The sequence below is a fragment of the Gorilla gorilla genome, chromosome 21, assembly GCF_029281585.2.
Source record: "Gorilla gorilla gorilla isolate KB3781 chromosome 21, NHGRI_mGorGor1-v2.1_pri, whole genome shotgun sequence".
Taxonomy (NCBI): Eukaryota; Metazoa; Chordata; class Mammalia; order Primates; family Hominidae; genus Gorilla; species Gorilla gorilla.
In genome coordinates this window covers 71,582,062-71,609,304 of record NC_073245.2, presented here as the reverse complement: position 1 = coordinate 71,609,304, position 27,243 = coordinate 71,582,062, and the positions used below count along the sequence as shown (strand labels likewise).

The following is a 27,243-nucleotide window of genomic DNA, read 5'->3' as shown; positions in this document are numbered from 1 at the left end:
GCAGTGCTCTCCCTAGAATCCTGAGCCCCCAGCAGTGCCCTCTCCCTAGAATCCTCAGCCCTCCAGCAGTGCTCTCTCTAGAATCCTCAGCCCCCCAGCAGTGCCCTCTCTCTAGAATCCTGAGCCCCCCAGCAGTGCCCTCTCTCTAGAATCCTCAGCCCCCCAGCAGTGCCCTCTCCCTAGAATCCTCAGCCCCCCAGCAGTGCCCTCTCCCTAGAATCCTCAGCCCCCCAGCAGTGCTCTCCCTAGAATCCTCAGCCCCCCAGCAGTGCCCTCTCTCTAGAATTCTGAGCCCCCCAGCAGTGCCCTCTCCCTAGAATCCTCAGCCCTCCAGCAGTGCCCTCTCCCTAGAATCCTCAGCCCCCCAGCAGTGCTCTCCCTAGAATCCTCAGCCCCCCAGCAGTGCCCTCTCTCTAGAATTCTGAGCCCCCCAGCAGTGCCCTCTCCCTAGAATCCTCAGCCCTCCAGCAGTGCCCTCTCCCTAGAATCCTCAGCCCCCCAGCAGTGCCCTCTCTCTAGAATCCTCAGCCCCCCAGCAGTGCCCTCTCCCTAGAATCCTCAGCCCCCCAGCAGTGCCCTCTCCCTAGAATCCTCAGCCCCCCAGCAGTGCTCTCCCTAGAATCCTCAGCCCCCCAGCAGTGCCCTCTCCCTAGAATCCTCAGCCCCCCAGCAGTGCCCTCTCTCTAGAATCCTCAGCCCCCCAGCAGTGACCTCTCTCTAGAATCCTCAGCCCCCCAGCAGTGCTCTCCCTAGAATCCTCAGCCCCCCAGCAGTGCCCTCTCCCTAGAATCCTCAGCCCCCCAGCAGTGCCCTCTCTCTAGAATCCTCAGCCCCCCAGCAGTGACCTCTCTCTAGAATTCTGAGCCCCCCAGCAGTGCTCTCCCTAGAATCCTCAGCCCCCCAGCAGTGCCCTCTCCCTAGAATCCTGGGCTGCACAGCCATCTTTGGCAGGGCCACAAGGAAGCCTCCCTATTGCTAGGAAGGCACAATGGTCTAGGGGAAGAACCAGCTCTCTCCCCAGGTTTCTCTCTTCCTGACTGCTGTGAATGTTTTATCTTCTTGGAATGGTCCCCAAACCCCACTTCTTCCTTAAAATTCAGGCAGCTCCTCATCTAGCTCCATAACTGACTTTAGATGGATTCCACTTCCCAAACCACAACTTCTTCCCGTCCTCTCCAGAGGTCCATGAAAAGTTGATGCGCAACCCCGCACACAAAGACAGTGAGGAAAAAACCCCACAAATCAGAACAAACTTTAGGTTTTTTATTGGGCTTTTGACAGTACTTTCTGAGTATTTGAGCAATTGATGGGTTTCTCTCTGATACCATCTTGCCGCGGTGCCAAACAGCACATATGCATTTTAATAATGTAATTCAAGCTCTAAGGAATATGAGTTTGTATTCAGAATGCAATTTAAAATCTACCTACCTATCTACCTCTCTATACGTATATAGAGTGACTACTTTGAACAGATCCACATAAAGGAGTTGGAGTGGAGAAGAGTTTCACAATAAATAATCGCTTCTCTAAACTGTACAAAATCCTACCAGCAAATCAGCCACTTTCATTTCCTCATGATAGGTCATCACTTTTATACCTGTAATAACTTATAAAATACACACAGAGGATTTAACATTTGGTCAAGGCCAATGCTCTGTCATACACCATCTTAAATGTCTCCCTACGGGGCCCTGGACACCCACTCAAATGCCGTTTCCTATCTCTCTGTGACTGGGTGGGGAGATGGGCAGCCCTCCCCTGTGCAGGCGACTTTACATGGCGGGATAACATCTCCACACTCACGGTAAGCTCGGCTCGGCGGGAAGAGCGCAGCTGAAAGATATTTTGAACTGTCAGACGGTATAAGTTGTTGCCAATTTATATAAACAGGAATTTACATAATTTACAAAGAATTTGTGTTCGTGACTTATTTTGAAGCCATTCCCCAAAGATCCACGTTTACTCATGAAAGCAAATATTCAACCTAATAGCCTTGAGCTGGGGCTGTCTTTACAGTCGGCTTCCTGCAAACAAGGCCTGGGAACTCCACTGTGTATCGGCCTGGTGTCTATACAGAATACAGAGGGTCAGTCACTGAACAGGAACAAGCTCTGTACTGCAGATACTAACTTTCTCCTTTTCTTGTCACAAACATCAAGGATCCTTTTTTCTTCTTCCTTCATTCTTTTGAGATACATTCTTTTGGTGGGTATCAAGCACAGCTGAAAATTTCTCTGCCAAAATCCCATAAGCTTCAAATTCATAAACTCCTGTAGAGCTATGATCTGTGTCTAAAGCCGACGCCTCGTGGCCCTCACTGACATACACCATGCAGCCTATTCTAGGCAAGGATATGAAAGTCGCATGCTTCTGCTGCACGGGCATTTTGCATTTATTACAAGATGGACATGTGTTTACATTTGCAAAGAGTTAGCTTGGAGTCCACTTATTCTCCAAGAGAAGTCATGTCAAAAGCCAGTAAGTGGCTTTCCAACTTGCCAAAACTCTCCAAAACCAATTTCCTGCATGAAACCGGAGCTGCGGGCGTCATGCTCTGGGGCACATCTGGGATCATTTTACTCATTAGGAAAACTGGGGTCATTCGGATTTGGGCATTCTTGCCATAGGGGGGTATTGTTAAGTGGGGACCCTTTGGGTGGGTGTTCTGCCCCAGGCAAATTCACTTCTTATCTATAAAGAGGTGGAAATCTGAACTGTGTGTGAGCAATGACAGAAGCCTCCCGAGACCAGGATGCTGCAGGCCTGTCCTCCTAAGGGGCTCCTTCCTGAAAGAGGCAGCGGGGGCAGGTAGATGGAGCGAGGGCGAGGCCACTGCCGGGCATGAGTTTTGGAGGGTGGAGGCCTAAAGCCTGCTTGCTTTGTCGGTCCTTGACTCCAACCTGTCTTGGGGAAAGGGGGCAAAAGAAAAAAAAAAAGAAAGGTATGTTATGAAAGCGTAGCTCTGTAGCTCTGTGAAGCTGAAAAAGGGAACATCTTCCCACTGCCTCTCCAGCCTGTTCCCTGATTGGAACTGTATGTACCCTCTTCCCAGTGCTTCTCAGCAATTTCCGAGCCTACCACCAGACTGGAAAAGTGTGAAAAGAATAACACCAGCAGACAAGGCTGCTAGGGGCCCTCCCGCAGCCTGGCCCCATCGTTGATTACCACAAGCTAAGGATGGTGGCAGCTTCCACTCTGAGAATGTGAATCTGGGAATTACTAACTTGAATCTTGCAAGAAAGCAAGAACATTGGCTTAATAAGAGACTTTTTCTTCCCAAGTAAAGCTTCTTACTAGAGCTTTACATGACTCATAGAGACCTGGAAGAACCACTTTTCCAGGCCCTGCTGGGACATCTGCACCACCGATTGCATCTTTTGAACATGTGACATAGAACAGTAATAATCACCACAACAGCAAAAGGACCGGTGTGCTTCTCCTGTATAGGGCTCCCTTCTGGCCGTTCCCTGAGCACACTCTAGGGCATTTGCACTCACTGGTTCCCCTACCCGAAATCCCTTTCCCTCACTCATCCCTATGGCTCCTCCCAGCCTTCCTTCAGGTCACCTGGTCAGAAAGACGAGGCCACGTCAACCCCATCTCAAACTGCAACCACCCCACGCTTCCTACCCTTGCCGTGTCTTTCTGTTATTCTTTGCAATCTCACTTTATATTGTACATGTTTGCTGTCTGCATTCCCCAATAGTTAAGCTCCATAAAAGAGATCCTATGCCTTGTTCCTGCTATGTCCCCAACATCGAGAATGGTGCCCAGCCCGTAGCAGGTGCCCAAAAAGTCTTTGCTGAACGAATGCATAAGTGAATGAATAAATGATGCAATGGATGGATGGGTTTAATTACATCCCGCCCTTGCTGAGAGGAGCTTTGGTTTGGGGTGAGGAAGAGAAAAAGAGGAAAAACAATGAAGAGGCAAAGTGGGACCATCTGGGTCTGACTCATGCTCTCCCGGGCTCTGTCTCTTCCGCCTCGGCCCTCCTCCTCCCGCTCCATTTTTATTATGGATGCTGACAGATCCCTCTCTGGACTAGACTAGAAGCGATCTGCCACCAATTTGGAAAGCCTCCTGTATACTGAGCATGGTTTCATCTTCCCTTGATCAGTCTCTGTAGAAACCCAAGCCACCTCCAGGCTATTATTATGAACATAAATTACCATCCCATTGCAGATGAGCCGCTGAGTCATTAATAATGACTTCTGATTGATAGAATGACAAATAAACCCAGTTTGACTGCAGGAAACCCTCATGATCTCTCATACAAAAAAGACAAGTGGGTTAAAAAAAATAATAAAATGAACTGGAGAACCAAGGGACCCTGCTGTCAAGCTGCTGTAATTCACCTCTGCCCAGAATCAGCTGCTGAAAAGAAGAAACGATTTTTTTGAGGAGAAAGACCACATGTTGCTAAGGAAGCAGAGGCGAAGTGTGGGTCTGGGCAGAGCAGCCTACAGGGCCTCTGAGAGCGGTGGTTGACTAGCTTTGTCCAGGCCAGGTGAAATCCAGGCAGGACATCACTGCCCAGAGCTACAAGGGATGCAAGGGCTGGCTCCCAGGACACAGAGCAGGGTGGCCAGGGCCCGACAAGTGACAGCAGCTGTCCACAGCTTCAGCCTGCTCTGCCCCCAGAAACGGTCCACCAAAGGCACCATTGCTTGTGGGTGCAGCATCCCATGAGATCTGGGGTTCCCACTGGACCAGACCAGATGCCATCCCCTCAAAACACCCTCCACCCACCCCCGAAGGAATGACACGTCACATCTTCACCTCCTTTGACACAGGCCTCTGTTGGCACCTCTCACCTTCCCTTCCTCTTCTTTGTCTGTTTTTTCTGCCGTCCTTGAATTACTGTGGGGAGAGAGTTGGTTTTAATCAATCAACCTGCCTTTCCCTGTGGCTGGTTTTTCGGTGTCAAATTATGACTTCCTCTTCCCCATCAATGAGCACATTAGTGCGTTCCCCAAGGACTGCGTCTCAGGCACAGTTTCTGAAGGCTGAGCACTCGGTGGGTGGATTTCTACCAAAGTACAGAATATACTCACCACTCACTTATTCATTGGATGTTTAAAAGCCCAGAAGGAGAGAAAAACCATGCAGTTCACACTGGGTTTCACAGACGGCAGATCCTGGGGTCCTGAGCGCTACCGTCTGCCTTGTTGGGGTGTTGGGAGCTCACCCCTGCCTATGCGTCTTTTGTGTGCATCAGGGCAGCTCACCTATGCCTGCTCCAGGAAAAGTTTTGAAAGGGCCGATCTGCCTCACTGGGTTCATGAATCTTGGCCCGAAGTTAAGAAAAAAGATGGAGTAAGGAGCATTAACAGGAATATCTGTTAAGTGAATACCAGCTCAAAGCCCCTGGGTCAAACATGGAGTCTGCCTGTTGGTTCCATTCAACGTGATTTGCAAGCTTCCCTAAAGCGGCCAGGACAGACCACAGGGTCTCAAACTTGGGGGCCTCCAGGGGCTACAAAGTAAGATAAATTGGTAACACAGGTAAATGGATATTGCACATCCTACTCAAACGTGAGATGCCCCCACTCAGTTCCAGCTGAGGGTGGCCAAAGAGAAGGGGGGCTCTGAGACCAGATGGTCCTACGTGCTGGGTTCCCCCCCCCCCCCCCACCAATAAGCCTTTTGCACTCTTATCATGGGCTATTTTCGAGAAGGCTAAAAATACGCATTTGGCAGGGGTTAATTCTTCAATCTTTTAAGTGTTGGCAACTTATTCAGATTTTCACAAAGTGCTGTGCAGGCCAGAAAAACATATGTCTGGAAACCAGATGTAGCCATGGCCACTGTGAAGCTTCTGTTCCAAAAGGCAGCAAGGGGGTGGGGACGCTGCATCTCCTGCCCTCCTGATGCTGAGGACCTGGGTCGGGGTCGTTTCTGGGCTCAGCACCTCCTTTCTCTGGCCCACAGGACGACAGTAGGTCAGGATGTGACTGAACTATCCTACACCCTCCTTTGAGAAGCCCCTGGCCTGGCCTTGCCGAGGGTTGATGCATATCTGCAAATGAGTGAAACTGGAGGAGGTGTCATACCTGCTGACGTCCAGAGTTTGGGTGCAAAAGTGCAGGCAGGCCTTGTCATATCTCCCCACACAAGCGCAGCGCAAGTGTGGCCGATGTGAGAGCTGCAGATTCCCTGGAAGCAGCCCCGCAGACCTCTTGCCCCGGAAGCTTCCTCTGTAGTTGGACAGTCCATAGGGCACCGTCTGTCTGCAGAGCACAGGATAATGTTAGGTGAGCACACCCAGGCCTCCCTGCTCAGGGGCCCCCAAGGGTGCGGAGCGAGAACCACCGCCTGGCCGAAAAGGTCTCAGAAACTGGTGTTCACAACCCTCCCCACTACAGCTCTGGGTCTTAGGAAGGTTCTGGAGTGAACTGTGCACCCCCTGCCCTCCACAACCCCCAGGAAGAGAGTTGGGGCTGAGGGCATGGAAGGACATGGAGGGTCTGGGTAGCTGGGCAGCAGCCAGCACTCTTGGAGCCCAGCAGGCGTCTGGGCATGTGTGCCTGCACTTGTGAGTCCCTTAGCCTCACCCAAGGCACCAGCTGCAGGTGTGGCCTGAACGCCCTGGGGCTCTGCAATCTGTGAACATGGGTGGGCTTTCATTCTCTTCAAGACCAAACCACGGCCGGCCTAGCTCCTCCGGGCCGGGTTCTGCTCCTCGGCTCTGGAAGTACCATCTGGGCCTCCTCCTCATTCCATGGAAAGCCGAGAAAGAATTAAAGACAACCATAGCACCCGTTCCAGAGGCTTTTCTTCCTGTGCCAAGGGCATGTGGGGCAACCTACGTGCTGGTCTGGGTCTTCGCCCTGATCAGATCACCTGCCTACCCCGCAGCCTGAGGCCAGACCTGAGGCTTCTGACTGAGTTTCTTCCATGTGCACAGCAGTTTGTGCTATTGAGAAGATGGGAAATGCAATTACAGTCATTAGAGATGCACCCGGCCTTTGAAAGTTGCTTCCTCAAAGAGACAAACATCAGAAGGAACACTCCGTGACCTCTGAGAGGCAGGTGAGGGCCTGGCAATGCAGCTGAAAGTGCAGCCAGCCTCAGAAGAGCCACGTGATGAAGAAGGCTTGAAACCGTTGACCAATGTCGTTTATGGTTGGCATTGGCAGGAGGAGTGTGATGGTGTGGTTCAGAGCAAAACCCGTGGAAGCTGGTTCTAGTGAGTGTGCACATCCAAATCATCACTTGCCAGAGAAAAAGGGGGTGCCTGCCAGGCAGTTCAGCGGGAAGAAGTTGAAAGCAGATCCTTAACTTACTAGCTTGATTTGAGGAACAAATTACTAATAGCTAGAAGAAACATGTGGCCAAAGCCACTTTTCCAATAAACATTGGTTTTCTTGCTAGTCCCCAGAGATGAACCACCTTGGTTTCCATGAACCCCACTGAGTAGTACCAATTATCCACTTCAAAGGGAGTCCTGACATCCCCTCTGCATTTTCTTTTTTCTTTTCTTTTCTTTTTTTTTTTTTTTTGAGACAGAGCCTCGCTTTTGTCGCCCAGGCTGGAGTGCAATGGCACGATCTCGGCTCACTGCAACCTCCGCCTCCCTGATTCAAGCAATTCTCCTGCCTTAGCCTCCCAAGTAGCTGGGACTACAGGCATGTGCCACCACGCCCGGCTAATTATTATTATTGTTATTATTTGTATTTTTAGTAGAGACAGGGTTTCACTGTGTTAGCCAGGATGGTCTCCATCTCTTGACCTTGTGATCCGCCTGCCTCGGCCTCCCAAAGTGCTGGATTACAGGTGTGAGCCACCATGCCCAGCCCCTCTCTGCATTTTCAAAATAAAATCAAATTGAATTTCTTTTCATTTGAAACACACACCATAAAGCCTTTTTGCGACAGCGAGGGCAAATTGGGCCAGGAAGCCCCATAGTGACCTAACGCTTGGAGGGAATCCCCCGCCCCCGCCTCCCTGCTGGGTTGGACACAAGAGCCTAAAACTGACCCCACCCTGTTCGTTGACTCTTGTTCTCCCCACTAACTCCCTGCCACCCAAGTTCCTCAGAAACAGAGGTGGTGGGATCCCTCCAGGCAGAGACAGGCCCCGCTGATGAGCCATCTGTGCTCAGGAAACGGAGACAGAGGGCAGGATCCAGCCCTGTATTGAGCTGAACCCTCTTTCAAGCCCGTTTTTTCTCAGGAATGGGAAATGGGGGTAGGGAGTGCAGCAAGACAATGTAGACATTGTTTTGAGGCAGAGTTTGGCAAAGGTGTATTTTTCCAGTAACAGGGCCACATTAAATCTCTGAGTGTTGACATTAAATCAATCCCCCCATTTCTTGGTGAAAATTACACACAAGGAATAACAACGCTCCCATTTCTCCATCAATAGTGAGACCTGCAATTTTGAAATTGCTGTCAGCTGATTATGCATTTGCACATGTAGAGCCCCTCAACTTGAGCCAAAACACTCCAAAGTGTTTTAAGTAAGGAAACAAGGCAACATGGTATTTGTTCATAAAGACAGGCTTAGCACTTCCCGGGCCGCCAAGCGCAGTAAAGTGTTGGTATGCAAACAAGCCCTGGCAGTTTCAGAGAATGTTTAGAGAGGCATGGCCCCCTCCCCTCCCCTACAGCCTTGAGGCACAGAAACCCCTCCACCAAGGCCTGGGCCTTCCAGGTGTGCAGTCTGCTGACTGACCTGTGCGGAGGTGAGGGAAGCCGATGGCCCAGCAGAGCCTGCCGCTGACATTGTAGAGTCTGGAACGAGAGTTCGCGATGGAGGCCCACCTCCCACAGGGAATCATTTAAAGGTTTCAATTGATCTGATAAGCCCTTAAACGAAAAAGTGTTATCTCCTGTATCTGGACAAATGTGGCTTCCAAATGCTGCCTTGCAGGTCCAGCCTTTAATTTACAATCCTGGGCTCCTGGCCACTCCGTATTGAAATGTGGTGGAGACCCAGTACCTTCTCTGCTATCCTGCGCCATCCCACACCAGCGCTGGCTTCAAGCACTCCCCGTGCATGCCCCCGGCTGCTTCCTCCAAGCTCCTTCCACCCTACATCCTGTCAGCAGCTGTCACCCTGCAGGCCTGGAGATATGTACCCGGAGCCCTGCTCATCCCCAAGTGTCAGGCCCTGGAGGATACCTGTGCAGGCCCTGGAAGTGGTCTTGGGGATGCGTGAGTAGGGAATTCCAGCCCCTGAATACCTGGAACATGGTCTTGAAGAGGGTGCATGTGGCTTTGAGTCCCAGACTCTTACAGTGGGGTGGGAGGCATGGCCAGAGTGGCATTAGAGGCAGTCCTCTAACCCACAGGGCCCAGAGTTGCGGTGTTTCTTACCCAAGTCTAAAGGCAGATTACTGGATCCTCAAAAGAGAGGGCAGGTCTTTCACTTCTTTTTTACCCACCATGGGCCTCACACAAGGCCAGGCGAACAGATTATTGATTGAGCAACTGGTAATTCATGGTGAGATCATTCTAGTCTGGCGAGACAGGATTCTTTTCACCCTAAAGAGTTCGATAACCACAAAAATCACTGAAAGAATCTCCACCATTCTTCAGCATCCACTATATACGTGGTATCAATGTAAGTGTCACAGGGACACAGAAAGGCACATCCCTATGTGTCCATGCCTTCGGGAGTTATATGCTGTTGGACTACGAAAACAGGTAAAGGAAAAAAGGCCAGTAGGTACAGGTATGTGCAAGGTACACACAGAGACACATGACCTGGTAATACTGCCCTTATGTTACATGATGATCACTTCACCCTCTCAACAACTTCCTGGTCGACAAAAGTGTGGCTGGACAAAGCAAAGGAGATACTGCATGGAAAATACTTAGCAAAGTGCCGTAAGCAAACAGTAGCTACGCTATTTATCTGGTCTGGGAGGTCAAGTGAGTTGTATCAGAAAAGTCCCATCTACTAAGCTTGGCATTTGAGATGTTTGACTTAGCAATAAAGAAGGGTAATAAGGAGCCCAAGGCACAGGTCACCTCATTCAACACCACCTTCTTACCGAGCTCTGACGCCAGATTACCAGCTCATGAGCACTTCTATTTCAGTAGTGATAACGTACTCATATCTCATGAGCATTCATATTTCATTTGTGGCCTGCTTCATCGCTGGCTGTTTACTGAGTAGTGAACAGGAAAGACCTAACGGTGGACCATGAACGTGAAGTGAAATTGGCCGAGAACCTTTGACCAGCATGCCCTGCCCAGTGGCTGGGGCCTACTGCTCTATAATACAATGGGGTTTTCAGAATACAATCCTTTATACAAGTAGGCAGCTCTTCCATCTGTTCATGTCTCAGTTATAAAACAAAGCTCCATGCAAAAGAAAAGCAAGTGAGAAGATTAATCCAAATATCCTTAGAAAAAACAAAATGCCCTCCAGCACACTTACATACGCAATCTCTGGTGGTGTGTGTGTTCATCCAATAAATTATCACTCAACTTGTGTATTCAGAACATTCATTATTTGATTGGTGTGGTGACATCAGAGTCTTATTTATCAAATGTTTCTTATTTGTCACGTTTTCCCAAACATCATGTATAAGTGTTATTAAATATTAAATTCCCAAATCTCTGATATTCATTCTTCATCTGCAACACCACACTGAAAATGCTTTATTTCTATCTACAAGAAGTTTTTAAATAAGGAAAGCTGACTTTTGTTTTAAAGATTCTGTTTTTAAGTTCCGTGTTGCCTTTTCATGAATGAATTAACACTCTCCATCTTTCTGATCAGGAAACTGGCCTGTATATCTGAAGTTTAAAGAAGAGACACAGATATTCCCACTGACCAGATTCTAAATTCTTAGGAAAGCTTATCAAACTGTCATTCCCTGTTGAAAACCCAGTTTTTATTCCACCCCCCCACAACTGAATAGCATTCAACAAATATTTGCCAACTGCTTTTCAACATGCAGGCGCTGGACTAGACTCCGGGTAAAACTTATGTAAAGGCAGACAAGGGGCGGGGCCCTGCCCTGCACACATACACTTTTAATCCAGTACTGAGGTCAGCAAATTGGCATTTTTGTCAGCTTTTTTCAGTCAACAGTGTTTTGTTTTTGTTTTCGTTTTGAGACAGAGTCTCACTCTGTCGCCAGGCTGGAGTGCGGTGGCGCAATCTTGACTCACTGCAACCTCCGCCTCCTGGGTTTGAGCGATTCTCGTGCCTCACCCTCCCAAGCAGCTGGGACTACAGGCACGCACCACCACACCCAGCTAATTTTTTTGTATTTTTAGTAGAGACAGGGTTTCACCATGTTGGCCAGAATGGTCTCAGTCTTTTGACCTCGTGGTCCACCCCCTCCCCCTCCCAAAGTGCTGGGATTACAGGCGTGAACCACAGTGTTTTTTGTTAAATCCGGAAATTTCACATAAACATCCCAATTTCCAGCTTTTCTTGAAGAATTGGAAGTTGTGCTAATACCAACCTCATATTCCAGCATGGCAGCCGGGTAATGATGTCAGAGACCGGGCGTAAACCCTCCATTCTGCCCCAGTCCCCACCATTTTCAGTAGTTTTATACCTGGCCCCCTTCGCTCATCTTTTTTATGTGTCTGGCCCTCAGGAGCATCTGAGTTTACAACTCCTAGTCTAGTGGTTTATTCCATAAAGCGAAGGCAGATAGGTCAGATGACACATGAACAAAATGAGTACCTGATACTATTTTCCTCTTTACAAATAGAGGTGTTGTTTCATTTAAATAGAGGTGTTGTTTTCATTTAAAAAGCCCAGCTGGTGACTTGAGTGTCTCCCCAACAAATAGAACATGTTCATGTCACACTTAGGATACATGTCAAGTTGATGATCTGCTTCCTCGGTTCACATTTTTCCTTCTGAACTGGGAAAGCAGAGGCAATATTGCCTTTTGGCCCAGGGGACATATTGTACAGAAAGCATGGCTCTGTGACTTGTCCTGTGGCCAAGAGGAGGAGAAACAACTGTTTCCCACTGGCAGACAGTCAGGAGGCAGCCCCCAGCTGCCAGGCACCAGCAGTCATTGGATACTACCTTCTGCCATTCCCTGGAGAAACAACTTCTAGACCCTCGCATGCTTTCTAACTACAGCTCAATTTCAGACTTTATTACATTCCCTAGAAGGCACCACTCATCAACTCTCCCAAGCTTAGAAATGTCTGCCTGGGCAGGGAGGAAAATGTCAATCACCTTTATTTACCATCTGTAGTCTGAACCAGTTAGAACGTGGCTCTAATGACTAAGACAGGGTGAAATAGAAAGATTAATCCAAATACCCTTAGAAAAAACAAAATGCCCTCCAGCACACCTACATATGCAATCTCTGGCGTGGAAGTGGCTGACTATTCAAAGGCCCATGAAACTGACCCTTTGCTTCAGCAAACATCCAGCAGACACTGCTACGCACAACACATGGAGACAAAGGGGAGGGATAGGACCAGGAACAGGAGCACCTGCACTCCAAGGACTGAGAAGCAGGGAATTCTCTGGAGCCCGAGGCCAGCATTGGTTATTTTTGTCTCCTAGGATCCAGTCTGCCATCTTCTCTTTGGAGAATTATCCGCCTCCCATTGTGTGAGGTCTCTGGGGGGCAGTCAATTGATGGGCCTCACCTACCTCTGCCTGAGGACTGGTCAGGAGACCTAAACTGGGCCAATAGGACCTCCTCTCTCCCAAGACTCCTGAGAGGGGCAACTCGAGATCAGAAAACACTCTGGAGCTACGATTTGCCAAGCAGCCCCGCCCCTCCTTGTCCATTTGGTGCACCCCTAGACCCCCAATCCTGTCCTAACACCTCTCCTTTCAGAGCCTAGGGCTTCTTCTTGCCTCCAGCCTGTGAGCTTTCCCGTGTCCTTCCAATAAACTCCTCCTGTGCTTTGCCAGCTAGACTAGGTTTCTGTTGCTTGTGACCAGTGAACTCTGGCTGATCCTGGACCTCACTTTCATGAGATGGCAACCACAGCCTCTTGGGTATAAGAGGAAGGCTTGTAGTCTCCCCAGCTGTTGAGGACAAGGAAAAATTTTCTTCACTGCAACAACACACAGAAAAGCATGTTCAGAATCAGGACAAACCCAGCACAGTAAGCTGGCTGGAGTCCTTTCCCCCAAGTGTGTGCACTGTGAAGTGTCTGTCCTCCGCAGGTGGAAGCAGGCTATACCCCTCCTTTCCCCCAGGTGTGCCCACTGCCCACTGTCTGTCCTTCAGCAGGTGGAGGCAGGCATGCCATCCCTTCCTTCCCAGGAGGCTCAGAGCCCACCCCCGGACACTCATTTGACCACCTCAGAAGTTTCGTCCTCTACTGAACTTATTCCTTGCCCACTCATCAAATGCTTATGAAAGTCCGCTGTGGGCCAGGCCTTATGCCAGACAGCCCATGGGGTGCCCTTCCAACTTCCAGGAAAGAAAATAGGCCAGGAAACGTAGCTCCTCAGTGACCTCATTATGTAAGCAGAGAACACACACAGGCGCTTTCTGGTTCTAAAGAATATTATACAAAGCTTATGCTTCCTAAACATCAGACCAGTGAACCGGCAATTCATAGCTTTCCTTCTGCTGCAGAGAATTCTCACGGCTTAAAGTTGGGAGGACCCAAGGCAGACCGTTCATCCCACCACCCCACAAGGTGGGAAGTCCATCTCCCGCAGCCCTCAGAAAGAGCCCATGATTCTAGAATATTTGGAAATACCAAAAGCAGTGAGCAATGTGCTGTGGGTTAATTGTTGCCTTTTTAAAAAATTACTCTATCCCCCTCCTTTCCCCCTCAAAAAACCTTTGGAATTACCCAGGACTTGGCTGTTTGAGAATTTTAACAGTATCACACACATTTTCAAAAAGAATACTGAGCATTATCCCCTACCAATCAGATCTAAGAATGAGGGCCAGTTCCTTCATTTCATTTAAGAGATGGTGTCTGGCCCAGGCACAACCCCCTGGCTCAGCAACAGCAGGACCTTGTCCAGCCGGAGCCATTGGTTGTGTCTGCCCCATTCACCTCTCCATCCAGGGCAGCTGACACCATGTCTGGCTCAAAATCAAGTCCCAATATCTCAATAATAAATACCTGTTAAATGAATGAATGAATAGGGTCCAAATGAGCCATCACTGCACAGCCCTACCCAGTGTCCCAAACATATGACATTCTTGGCTGACTCAATGGATCTCTACTTATTTTGTCCTTAATCAGCTGGTCTTTGAGGGGTTTTCCTAGAAAACCTTCTAGATTACTTGTGGCCTCTAGATTACTTGAAGTGGAAGAATTATGTCTTGGCAATAACTCCTGCAGGCCACATCAGCACCTTGGTGGACAAACTAGGCTGCGTAGATGGGTAAGGTACCAGAGCAAAACAGAGGCTTTACTAAGCTGGCAGACCCAGGCTTCTAGTCCCAAGGATGACTCATTCACAGGAAAGGTGGGCACCTTCCTTCTGGCCCTGAGAAACAAAAGGGCTGGCTGGGTCTCTCCAGGGTCCCTCTGGCTCCAAACTCCACTCAGATGTTTCCAAAGGCCCTCACCATCCCTTGAACATCCTTAAATAGCACAATCACTGGAGAAGGCCTTAGATCTTTGCCCCAGCACTAACACCAAACTCAAAGTGAGGTGCTCCACCCCACCCAAGATAAGTGGTTCCCAGGATCTCATCAACTATATTTAGAAAGCCTTAGCCCAAACTGTTTACACTCTTCCATGGCCTATTACCATAAGGCTGAGATTAAAAAGAATCTCAAAGTCGCAGAATTTATCATCTCATCAGCTCATTGGACCATAGACCTATTCCTCCCCTAACACAGGCACCTGCACACTTAAGGATATTTGGAGGAAGCACCAGGGGGTCAAAGGAAAGGAGAACAACAGAAAAATACCTCTGGTTTTTGTTATGTGGTGCAGGATTTTCAAGACTTATGGCTAAAAAAAAATTAGAGAAACAAACTCCTCCAAAACTTGGGGAATTAAGCCGTCTATGGAATCCTACAGATTAGCAGGTTTCCCTCCATCTGGTACAACCAAAATGCATCAAACGAGTTAGGCTAGAATTTCTCTCCCCAGCCCCCAGTGACCCTGCTGAATTCCAGGCCGAATGTAGGCATGAGAAATCCATGGCTGCCTGGCCCAGCCTCATTATAACTTTATGCAAAGCTGCAGACAGACAGGGCTCAAAATAGTTCTCAGCAGTGGAAAGAGAAGAGGGAAAACAGGGAGCAAGTATTTTCATAAGGAAGGGGTTACGTGCAAAGGGATTAAAAAAAATGCCGACACCATCATACGTGCTTTGAATAATCTAAAGAAAGCAAGAGAAGACACTCTTGCTAATTTTCAGGAGATACCAGGTTAAGGATGGAAAAGATCTTCATGAGCAAGACTTATGCTTACCATCACAATGACTGTAAAGATACGCTCATCTTCCACCTAACCTAATTGTCTGTGTCCTTGTGTAATGCCCTTTTGGTAGCTCTGTCAGAGGTGTTCGAACCAGAGCAACTCTATCTTGAATAGGGGCTGGGTAGAATGAGGCTGAGACCTACTGGGCTGCATTGCCAGAAGGTGAGGCATTCTTACTCATTGGATGAGACAGGAGGTCCACACAAGACATTGCTCACAAAGACTCCCACTAATAAAACAGGACGTGGAAAAAAAAAAAAAGATGGCCAAAATCCACCAAAACCAAGATGGCAACCCAAGTGACCTTCTGTTGTCCTCACTGCTCATTATATGCTAATTATAATGCATTAGCCACTAAAAGATACTCCCACCAGCGCCATGACAGTTTACGAATGCCATGGCAACATCAGGAAGTCACCCTATATGGTCTAGAAAGGGAGAACCTCAGTTCCAGGAATTCATGAATAACCCACCCCTTGTTTGGCATAGGATCGAAAAATAACTGTAAGTATACTCAATCAAGCAGCCCATACCACTGCTCTATGGAGCAGCCATTCTTTTGTTTCTTTACTTCTCTAATAAATTTGCTTTCGTTTTACTCTATGGACTTGCCTTGAATTCTTTCTTGCTCGAGGTGCAAGAACCCTCTCTTGGGGTCTGGATCGGGACCCCTTTCCAGTAATAGCTCCAATAGATTTATCAGTTACCTCAAACTACTGAGTCTCTATTAGAGACACAGGCTTTATCCTCAAACAAGATGCCAGGGCTGGGATTAGGGTGAGGCAGGTGAGGTAAGTGGAACAAGCTCAGGGCTGGATCCTGCCTTTACTAAAAGCAATATTTGGTCGATTATGAATTTTTTTTGCACTCATTTTGGCTTTCTGAAAATAGTGCATTACATTTTAGTTGTTTTTTCCTACTTTCTGGTGCCTCCTGAAAGTTTATACATGAGGGAGTGCCTCACTCACCCCAGTCTATTCTCAGCCCTGCAAGAGATCCATGGAAATCAGATTCCTAAAAATCCAGAAAAGTTACATGGACCTCTGCTGTCTCATGTGGTTGCTTCTGACTCTCGGCAGATCAATTTTGCACTCCCCAAGTTGTGGGGCGAAACTGTCCACCAGCGGGCCAGTCATGTTTTTGGTTGCGTCTGTCGGCACTTTTGTCATCAATGCGTATGAAATGAAGCTGTTTCTGGTTTTTCAATTACTGAGCCAGGGACCAGGCCTCCCTGACTGTTCTGTTCCTGAATTACTGTTTATTAAGAGCTCCCACCAAGTCTGCCCTGAGGAGGCCACAAAAGAAGAGGAGGCCAGTGCTTCCAAGCCTCTGAAGGTCCCCAAGTTCTCCCAAAGCTCTTGGCCCTCCTAAGACTCTGAGGTGGGGCAGATGAGAAAGAGAGCTGATGCTTCATCCTGTCTGTCTATTCTTGGGAGGCTTGGTGGGTGAGCCAGGATTCCGAAGCCCCCAAAACTATGTGGACAAACAATTCATTCACACGTGGCCATCTGTACTCAGCCAGGCTCTGCAATTTATTTTCCGAGTGCAATTAATTTCTATTCCAAAGTGGGCAAAAGTCTGTGTGTATGTGTGTGTGCATTTCCAATTTTGAGGAACTCTGTTTCAACTGAAACATGACAAGGAAGGAGACCGGGTCACTTTCTCATGCAAAACAGAGACCATCCACTTCCAATACACTGGAATGCGGGGTGGTGCCGTAGACAGGGTCACCCTTTACAGCTCCCCCTCTGAGATTTGGAACTGGAATTATAAAGCAGAAGCATTGTTTGCCTCCCAGCTTCCTTTGTTTTAAATTCTTGCAGGAACAAACATGACCAGACACATCAGAGCCTTTCATGTGCCTTCAGATTGAAGGCCAAGTTCCTCACTGTAATGGCCCTTTCATCTAGCACAAATCCAAATTCTCCCTCAGGGTCACACAGGGTCACAACCTCTTTGTACCAAGTTTTCTTGCTACAAATCAAACTGCCTTCCAGCCTCAAGTCCCTCTGTCTCCCAAGTGGAGATTAGTTGCATTCCACCAAGTCTGTTTTTGTTCCTGGACCACTCACCCCTCCTGCTGACTCTGGGGCAGAAAACGGGCTTTCTACCTGTGCATCCCCAACAGAAAAGTCCTCGTAGGACTGACCTTTCCAACAAACTGCGAAACTTAGCCCTAAGTCTCTCCAATTTTAAAGAAGTGTCTTGCCGTCCAGTGTTCTAAGAAATATGCCACTTCAACTCAAAACTGGTACCCAAAAGTGCGCTAATTTCTAAGGAAGAGATAGAAATGGTTATGTGAGGGGAAAAAACTCCTGAAACCATGATCAGTCAGAACCTCAAGCTCAGGGTCCCTTTTAATCTGGCCAACACTCTCTTCTTTCACATACCCGTCTCAAAAGCACATCATGAAATGATGTTTTCTAAATCGATGTCTGTGGGATTTCCTCGATTGCTCCCTGGTGACTCCCGGTTGGTGACACCCACTTCAGGTCCTGGGCAATGCTGGGTGAAGTCAGAAGTGAGGCTACTGGTGCCCCATGGGGTCCTCAGCTGCAAATTACAAGGCATTATATCTACTCTGCTGGACGTATCAAGGACATGAGAGCCACAGATGCCTCACAGAGCTCTCAGCATAGGTGTTTAACAAAGAGGTAAACAGATCATTCCTGTTCTCCTGAACTGACACCCTAATCACCCCAATCACCACCCCTACCTCCTATTTCACAGACACAGCCCCAGACCGGTGCCCGCAAAGAGCGCCATGCCTCATTACTGAAAACTTCCAATGATTTACCAAGGGGAGAGGGAAGCAATAGAAAGTAGAAAGGAGGGGCTGGAAGGGCGGGACTGAATCTCAGCCCAGCCCAGCAACCTTTGACCACAGAGTCTTTATCAGGACTGCTTATCAGCAACAGCAGACAGCCAGGCACACCTTTTCCCAGAGTCTGTAAGCTTTCTGCTAATTGAGGCTAACAGACCGTCCTGCAGGGGATAGGGTGGACAGGTTTGCTCCAGGGCACTTCAGGAGCTAAGATCAGAGTCAGAAGGTCCAAAGAGGTGGACCCCAGCAGAACTTGAGCAAGGACTTTCTACTCACCAGCCAGCGTCCTCCAATCACAGGATTGGATATGGCAGGAGGACTGGTTTTGGCCCAGGAAGGGCTTCTGCAGGGCTGGAGGTTGTGTTGTTATCATTGTGGCCACCGTCTTCAAGATGTTGAGTGTTTACTAGATTGTAGGCGCTGTGCTAACCACGCCCTGTGTACTTTCTTGTGTCATCCGGAAAACATCTTTCCTCATAGAGTGCTATCTATTCCCCCACTCTCTAGATGGGGACACTGAAGGTCTCAGAGGTGACATCTCCTAAGTGGCAGATCCAGATTTCAGCCCAGGTATTCGAGCCCACAGTTTGAGCTCTTAACCTCTACAAATGGATCTGTTCCTCCTCCACGTGACAATTTGGATGAGTGGGCCCCAGGCCCCATTCCTCTCTAAACCCCAGGAGTCTCTAAACCAAAGTGTGAAGCTGGATCTGCAAGAAGAGATGGATTTGAGCAGCCCCACCTCCTATGTCTGCCCTGCTCCCGTAACCACACCAAGAAGCAAGAAGACAGAACAAGGCACAGAGCAGCAGCCAAGAAAAGAAAAATCCTGCACCAGGAATGGGACTTATGGCCTGGGGGTCCCTCGCCCTCTCCCCTAGACTCAGCCCCCTCTGTCCCGGCATCTCTGACATCAGGACAAACCTTCTGGTTTGCTTGGAGTGCACATTCAACCAGCCCCTCTTACCCACAGAGAAACCACCAAGGGCTCTGGTAGGCTAAAGGAGAGTCACATGCTTCTATGCAAGCCAAGGCTACATTTCCAGAATAAAATTTAGGACTTGTGATGGACCAAGGATTTGGGCTTTGCCCATGTGTTAACATATGTTAATAAAAATAATCTTGCAAAAGGGTAAATATATGATTACATAGAATTATATATATGAATCATCACTATCAAAAAGAACAAAACCCCAGCCCTAACAATGTAACAAGACCCGATCTCTACAAAAAAAAAAAAAAAAAAAAAAAAATTACTAAATTAGCTAGGCATGGTGACATGCACCTGTGTTTCCAGCTACTCGGGAGGCTGAGGTGGGAGATTCGATTGAGCCTAGGAGTTCAAGGATGCAGTGAGCTATGATCGCATCACTGCACTTCAGCCTAGGCGACAGAATGAGAAACTGTCTCAAAAAGAACAAAACCACCCTTAATCAGTCATGGATGGGGAACCATGTCTTTTATTCATTCTTGGGTCCCAGAGCCCCATTCAGTACTGACCCAGGTGAGGCACTCAGGGAAAACATTTTAAATGAACGAAAGCAGGAGTCACCTAAGATGGCATATGAGTCACCTAAGAAGCCCATGTTGGGAACATGCACCCAGGAGGAGGCTTACAGGGCAGGCTTCAGGGCCAAACTTCTGGGCTGGCAGCCCAGTCCCTACTCACAAGCTCTACAACCTTGGCCAACCGACTCTGCCTCCTGGGCTCAGCTTCCTCCTGTAAACTACAGGGACAATAGCATCCAACTAATGGGGCTGTCAAGCTGATCCCATGAGATGACATGAGGTCACAGTCATGGTCAGCCATCCTCACCATCCATGCTTGGCATCATGATTAGTAGCAGACTATTCATGACCCCTTTCCAAAACCATGATGGCAGAAAGACTGGCCCTCTGCCTCATATGGCCACATGTCCAACAATGATACTGCCAGGTGTGGCTCACAGGTCAGGGTGACTTTTGTTTTTTTGAGATGGAGTCTTGCTCTGTCACCCAGGCTGGAGTGCAGTGGCATGATCTCTGCTCACTGCAACCTCCACCTCCTGGGTTCAAGTGATTCTCCTGCTTCAGCCTCCCCAGTAGCTGGGACTACAGGCACATGCCACCATGCCTGGCTATTTTTTGTATTTTTAGTACAGACGGGGTTTCACCACGTTGGCCAGGCTCATCTCAAACTCCTGACTTCAAGTGATCTGCCCACCTCAGCCTCCCAAAGTGTTGGGTTTATAGGTGTGAGCCACCGCGCCTGGCCCAGGGTGACTTTTATCGGGATCCCAAAATCACATTCTGGTGCTTAGCTGGCTCCTCATGTGCAGGAAGTTGGGGTTCCAGATCCAACCGTTCTATTGGGATGTTCTAAAATTTGGAATATCTCTTCTTGAGACCATGCCAAGATGCCTTTCTTGAAGAACACAGAAGGCAAAGCCAGAATCTGTGATGCTGCCCTTTTGTGGTAGAATACATTAAAATACAAGTTTAAATGTTTTGCTAATTCTTTTTTTTTTTACTTTTTATGCTTTTAGGGGAGAAAAAAACTCAAAACAAATGGCATCCCTGCTGGATTAAGTTTAGTGTGGCTTGATCCAGGGCAGCCTGGGAAGCCGGCCTGGGCATCTTGATAGGAGCTGATCAGACTGTTGGGATTAGGAGAGACTTGGCAGCTCACTGTCCTGGAGCGGCTGATGTCTGCACCTTCCAGAGGGTCACAGAGAGGCAACACCACCTCCTGGCTCGAGGCCACACAGATAGTCATGGCCAGGACTCAAGGGCACCACTTCTGGGTTCTGGAGTCTTCTCCACAAGTGGGGACTGCAAATCCCAAATTTTCCACCATGGTCATGATTCCCAACATCCTGCCCTGTTCTTTTCATAACTACATTCCTATCTGCCAGCCCATGTGTGTCAGATTTTGGTTTGGAAAACACGGTCACCATCCAGCATCACAATGCCTCCCTCAGATGTCCTTAGAGGGATGAACAGATGGCAGGATCCCTCAGCTCATGGGGCGGGGAGGAGCACAGTGGGGCTCTTTGCTGGGTGCTTCACAGCTCAGTCAGCCATTGGATAAACAGGTTTTCAGTCTTCAGCCAGGCTCTGAGGGGCTGGTCCGCCATGAAATGTGGTTCGAGCTGACATCCCCGTTATGGGTCACTTTAGGTGTCAACTTGGCTAGGCTACTGTGCCCAGTTGTTTAGTCAAACAGCAGCCTAGATGTTGCCCTGAAGGTATTTTTGATATGTGATTAACATTTAAATCAGTAGACTTTGAGCAAAGCAGCTGACCCTCCAAAATGTAGTGGGCCTCATCCAATCTGTTGAGGGCCTTCACAGAAAAGACAGGTTCCCGAACAGAAAAGAATTCTGCTTCCAGACCTCCTTGACATCAACTCCCTCGGGAATTTTCAGCCTGGTGGCATGCAGATTTCTGGCCTGCCAGCCCCCACAATCGTGTAAGCCAAATTCTGAAAATTGCTCTTTGTCTCTCTCCATATATATATCTCTGGAGGGACATTGCCCATAACTTCTGTTTATCCTCCATAAAAGTCCATGGCCCCCAAGAGCAACCAAATATTTCCTTTGGCAACTGCACTTCTGATATATGCATAATCTGCAGACATGCACACACCCTGTTGGTTCTGTCTCTCTAGAGAACCCTGACTCCTACAGGCCCCAGCTACCTGGTATCTGTTTCTTCAGTCTGCTCATAGAGAACAGCCGCAGTGTACAAGGACATCAGCACACGGACCTCTTGTTCACCACCTGTCCCCTTTCTATCTTATTCTTGGCAACTTATCCATGACAATAGGATGGGATATGTTTTTCTCTGATTTGGGACTTTGATTTTGTTGGCAGTGGTGGGATAGCTTGGGGACTGTGGGGGACAGCCAAGGAAAGGCTAATGGAAATCATGCTATCCCATTGATGAGCTGTGATCCCAGCAGCCTTGACGGGGTAAGTATAAATTTGGTTCCTCTTTGGGGCCATGGACTTTTGGAAAGATATCACAGAAGTTATAGGCAACATCCCCAAGAAAAATTCTCTTGCCCACGCCTGTCTACAGGGATGTGCAGGCCCCTGAAGAGCAGCCAGGCACCTGGAGAAAGAGGCCTCCTGTGTGGGAGAAGGCACTGGAGATTTAGGGGCTCAGCAACAGCAAAGATGAGTCAGAGTACCCAGGTGGCAGGACTTAGCCAAAAGTCAACCAGCATTTCCTGAGCATCCATGCCATGCTGGGTGCTAACAGAAAGGGCCGACCAAGCTCGGGTCTGGAAGGACTAAGGAGGGGAAAAAAGCAGGAGGGCTAAAGGGACAGCCAAGGAATCTCAGACCTTCTTTCCAAAAGAGACTTAAGAGACCAACTAGTCTCTTGAGCCTGAACTAGACAGTTAACTTTCGTTGAGGAGATGCAAAGCGGGTCTCGGTAGTAACTCCCAACATGACTCCTGCGGCATCTCAGATCCTCGAAGGGAGCAAAAATGACCATACTCAGAGCAATTTCCATCAAAGATCAACTAGGAGTGTTGATTCTGTCTTCACGCAGCTGGATGGGCCATGGGAGGAAAGACTCTGAAAGGTGAAAAGCACCCAAAGTTCAAGACCCCTGACTGAGGCACAAGAATCAAGGCTCCTTCTCGTGCCCAGAACAGCTGCCGCTGGGACAGGGAGAAATCACACCTGGTGGAGAAGTTTGGAGAGCGAGGCCAGTCCATGAATGAAGAGGGCGTGACAGCAGGAGAGGGGAACACGTGACAGGTGGGGTTGTGATCTAATGCGGAGACAGAACCACTAGAAAAGACTGTGTCACTCACTTCCAGTGCCTCTTTTGCTCAATTCAGTGATTTTTTAGATTCCTCCCCATCACTCGTGTTCCCTGTCACTACAGCCCATTTTCTTAAATTGCAGTCTTGCCTGAGATATTTTAAAGATGACAAACAGACCTATCTACACATCTACAGAGTTTCAGGAAGGAAGGGAAGGAGGGAGGGAAAAGAAAGGAAAGGAAAGAGGGAAAGAAGGGAGGGGGAGAGGGAGGGAGGGCAGGAGGAAGTTTGGAGGGTAAGAAAGAAAGGAGGGAGGCAGGAAGGGAGGGAAGGAGGCCATTCAGGAAGTTCTGCCTCATAAAAATTATTTTACCTGTCTAATTTCAAAATGCTCAAGTCTGGCTATTGTCGTTTTTGTTTCCCAAGTCGCTCAGGGGATGCCCAAACACCAGATTTAATCCTTCTTTCATTGTGTTTAAATTGAACCAGTGTCAGGAAGGAGGGGAAGAGGTAAATCACACTTCAGGGGGTAAGTTATCAAGTTGGCTGTCCTGGAAAAAGTCAGAGATCCACAGCTTCATTTCAGGACAAACTCGAAATCATGAGACAGGACTTCAAACAGATCGCAGGATGCATGAGACAGAATTTTAAACAGATTACAGGGTGTTGGTTGAGACTCTCAGACATGTCTCAAGTCATCACTTCCTCCCCAGCCAGTGCTACGGGGCTTGGTAAACAGGCAACGAATGAAAGAGATGGTTTCCAAATCCTCTCCCACCTGCCCACCACCCCAGGTTCCTGCCTGTCATTCCATTAGCTTTCTTCTTTCTCCTTCTAGATTCACAGCTGGGGATTCTGGCCAAGACAAGAACTCGGTTCCTGGTGACTGCCCAGTGCCCTCCATTTTATGAAGTGAATTTGATCAGAGCACAATGACGTGGGATAAGAATCAGAAAGGGCAGTGCCAAGGTGCAGGGGCTACAAAGAAAGGTGACTCCCATCGCTATCTGAGGATAAGAGGCAATTGATGATGGCCCAACACTCACAGCTTCTATCTTCCCCACAAAGGGAAAGAAACAGGGAGGCACCTCCCATCCTCTAGGTGGACACAGCCCAGCCAGCAAATCAGGGTATCACGACCAGCTACAGAATTTGTGGGACCCAGGAGAAAATGCAAATGTGCAGCTCTTGGTTCAGAAAGTATTAAGGATTTCAAGACAGTGACAGCAGGACTTTAAGCCGAGCCAGAGTCTTTCCGAGTGCAGGACTTTGTGCAAGTGTCCTGCTGGCTCAATGTGAAGCCCCTGCCTGCCCTTGGAGCATGATGGGGTGATGTTCCAGATCTATCATGGATGTGATTAGAGGTCTTGTCCCCTGGTCTGAAAGACATTCCACCCCTCAGGTTTACTACCCTCCTCTGCACTTCATTTTTGAGGTGCCGATGACACAAGGTAGGTAAGTGAGCCCCATGAAAGCTGCTACCAAGGGCTCAGAGGTTATGGGGCTTGGGGATAAAGGTGACCGTGAGGAACCTGAATCAAGACGGCTCCGGGACACGGTGGCAAAGGTGCCTTTCCAGGCTTCCAGGGGTTTGCATTCACAACCATCTCTGAGTTCTCAGCTAAGAATCCCTAATAGGGTACAAGCAAGAGTCCCAAGAGATCCCATGAACACCCAGGGAACAGAACTTAGAGGTGTCTGATCCAAGTCCCAGATCTTAGAGATGGGGAAGCCAATGCCAGAGAGTTGGTGACCCAGGCAAGGTCAAGCCCTCTGTATGGCTTGCAAGATGATGTGTCTGCAGGAGGGGTTCCCTGAACACTGGGAGTCATCAAAGCCTCCCCCTGTCAGAGCCACACTCTCTCCACATGGCCCCAGGAGAAGGCTGACTTCCCCACTGGACGAACCCCAAGACAAATTCAGGATGGTGCTGTCTAGGCCCTAGGGTAAGAGAGTTCCTAAGGACTGCAGGAGAGAAGGGAAGGCCCTCTGTGACCATGGCAGTGGGTGACTGGAGCCAGCCTGTGGAAGGCCCAAGGACGAGCTGATGTGAATTCACCCTGCCTTGGCATCCAGGGGGGGCCACAGGAAGGAAGGGAGCCCATCCCAGGGGAATTCTACCCCGAGTGGACTGTGCAGGTTCTGTCAGGCTCAGCTAAACCCACCCTTAGACTCCCTGGAGACTAGGATGCTTTCAAGGAATTTTAAACCCCTTGGATCCTGGTGGGGTCAACAGTGAGTATGAGCCCCCTTGGCCCCTGGGGAATGAGATAAACTTTGGGGGCTTTCTCTTTCTCAGAAAAGAGGCTCAGAGAGACTTCTCAGGTATCTAATCCCCCTGGTCAGTTCACTTCATTCAGAGGGAGGGCTCCTCCTTCCACAGGATCAAACTCAGGATTGAGTTTCTCTTGGGCCAGGCCCTCAGGGGGGATGTGGGTCACGCCCCTGACCTGCAGAAGAGACCTGGGCTGGCAAGAGGCCCCAGCAAGAGCTAAAGGCTGTGCCAGGGCAGGCTCTGGGCTAACTGAGCGGGGCTGGGGTGGAGTGAGGTCCTCCTGGGAATGAGCAGATGTGGGCCTGGTCCGGGAGCCACGTTCCTCACCACAAAAGGCTGACTTACTCGGGAGTGTTGATCCAAATGATGTCCAGGTGGCAATAGTAGACACACTCCTTGTCCTTGTAGGTGAAGCACGTGCAGCGCCTGGATCGGTGGTGCTCAGGGGCCCCCTCGGCCGCCTGCTCCTGCCCAGGGCTTCCAGGGCTTGGACCCTGCAGTGCTGTCGGGGCCACAGTCCCCTCGCCAGGGCCAGCCACAGTCTCCTTGCCAGGGCCAGCCACAGTCTCCTCACAGTCCCCCTCAGATCTGGCTGCAGTGGGGGCCTGGGACACGCCGCGCCTGCCAGCATCCCCAGACTGGGAGCAAGGCACGAATCCTGCAGAAGGCAGATTGAGGGGCTCCTAAGCTGAGTGTGCAGACCCCTCAACACCCGCCACCCCCAAACACCTGAGGAGGGGGGTGGAGCAAGCAAAATGTCTGCAAAGTTTCCAAAGCTCTGCGCAGTTTCTGAAAAGTTTCCAAGCTATCTGCACACTCTGTGAAAAGCTTGCAAGCTATTTGCACCCGTTGAAAACTTGCATGCATTTTGCATACTTTCTGAAAACTTTGCCAGCGTTTGGCACAGCCTCTGAATAGTTCGCAAACTTTCTGAAAAGTCCCCAGTTTCATGAAAAATTGACCAAGTCGGCCCAGGCAGCAGGTCTCCAGCCAGTGCGCGGGCTGCAACCCCCAGAGCCCGTGCGGGTAGTCGTTGCGCGCCGCTTCTGCTCCCCAGCCCTCCCCCAGGCGTCTTCAGGAGTGCAGAGCCCAGGCAAGAGTTTGCTCCCCGCGACGCACATCTTCTCCGCGCCTCGGGTCCCCCGCCCTGGGTCCTTTTGTGTGCGCTCGCGCCAGGAGAGGCGCGCCGCCCCGTGCGCTTACCTGCGGCGGAGGTCACTGTGAGCCCGAAAAGGAGCCACAGCCCCGGCTCCATGAACCTAGATCAGGCGCCGGAGCACAGTACCAGGAGGACGGCCGCTTGTGGCCGCGAAAGGGCACTGGGGCCGGGTACAGCTGGCCTCGCCCTCCAGCTGTGGGGGTTCGAGGCCGGCCGATCGCTCGCTGCGTCTCCAGCTCCGGCCAGGAGTTGGCTGCGGCGGTCATAAACTTTCAGAGCGCGCTGCCCATCCCTGCGCGGAGCTGGCCGGCTGTGGCTCGGGCTTTTCTGGCTTCTGCACCACCCCCGTCGCCTCCCCGCCCCCCAGAGGGGCTGGAGCTGCCTCGCCGGGCCTTTGAACCCGGGCGCACTGGGGGTCGCCTCCCAGGCGCTGGGGGGAGCTGGCCAGGAGCGCAGCGGCCCGAGGCGCACCCAGGACAGCGAGGGGCGGGGGCGGCGTGGCGTGGCGCGGCTGGGTGGGGTAGGGTAGGGTGGGGTGGGGGCCGGGACAGCTGCCAGCTGCCGGAAGGCCACGAGAGCGCGCGCACACACGCACACGCGCACTCACAGGCGCACCCCCGCCCGCCAGTTCGCCGCTCCGGAGTAGCAGCCCCCCATCCAAGAGCAAGAACAGATGAGAAAAGGCTGTGTTCAAGGGGTGTTATCTTTTCTATCAGGGGCTGAGGGAAAGACACATTTCTCATTGTTCCCCGAGTGACACCTTCCCCTTGAAGAGCCTGCTTGCCAAGGAGCTCAGTGTACTTTACACTCTTGACTCACGCCTCGGGCTGGCTCCCTACCTCTCCCAGGAGTTCAGAGCCTGCGTGT

The 27,243-nt window shown here is 49.8% G+C and overlaps 1 protein-coding gene across 4 annotated transcripts; it reads right to left on the bottom strand.

Annotated features, from left to right (window-relative positions):
• Positions 1 to 1,242: 1,242 nt before the first annotated feature.
• Positions 1,243 to 26,958, bottom strand: EDN3 (endothelin 3). Of its 4 annotated transcripts, none has more exons than XM_004062453.5 (5): positions 26,421 to 26,958; positions 25,563 to 25,875; positions 6,057 to 6,233; positions 4,818 to 4,863; positions 1,243 to 2,900 (listed from the first exon to the last, which is right to left on the bottom strand). In XM_004062453.5, exons 1-5 carry the CDS (start codon positions 26,470 to 26,472, stop codon positions 2,772 to 2,774), a joined length of 717 nt encoding a protein of 238 aa, XP_004062501.5. In that variant the 5' UTR covers positions 26,473 to 26,958; the 3' UTR covers positions 1,243 to 2,771. The 4 variants fall into 4 exon arrangements, with proteins under 4 accessions (XP_004062501.5, XP_004062502.5, XP_018872366.4 ...); XM_004062454.5 differs by having other exon boundaries at positions 4,783 to 4,863; positions 26,421 to 26,929; XM_019016821.4 differs by having other exon boundaries at positions 1,243 to 2,904; positions 26,421 to 26,841.
• Positions 26,959 to 27,243: the final 285 nt, after the last annotated feature.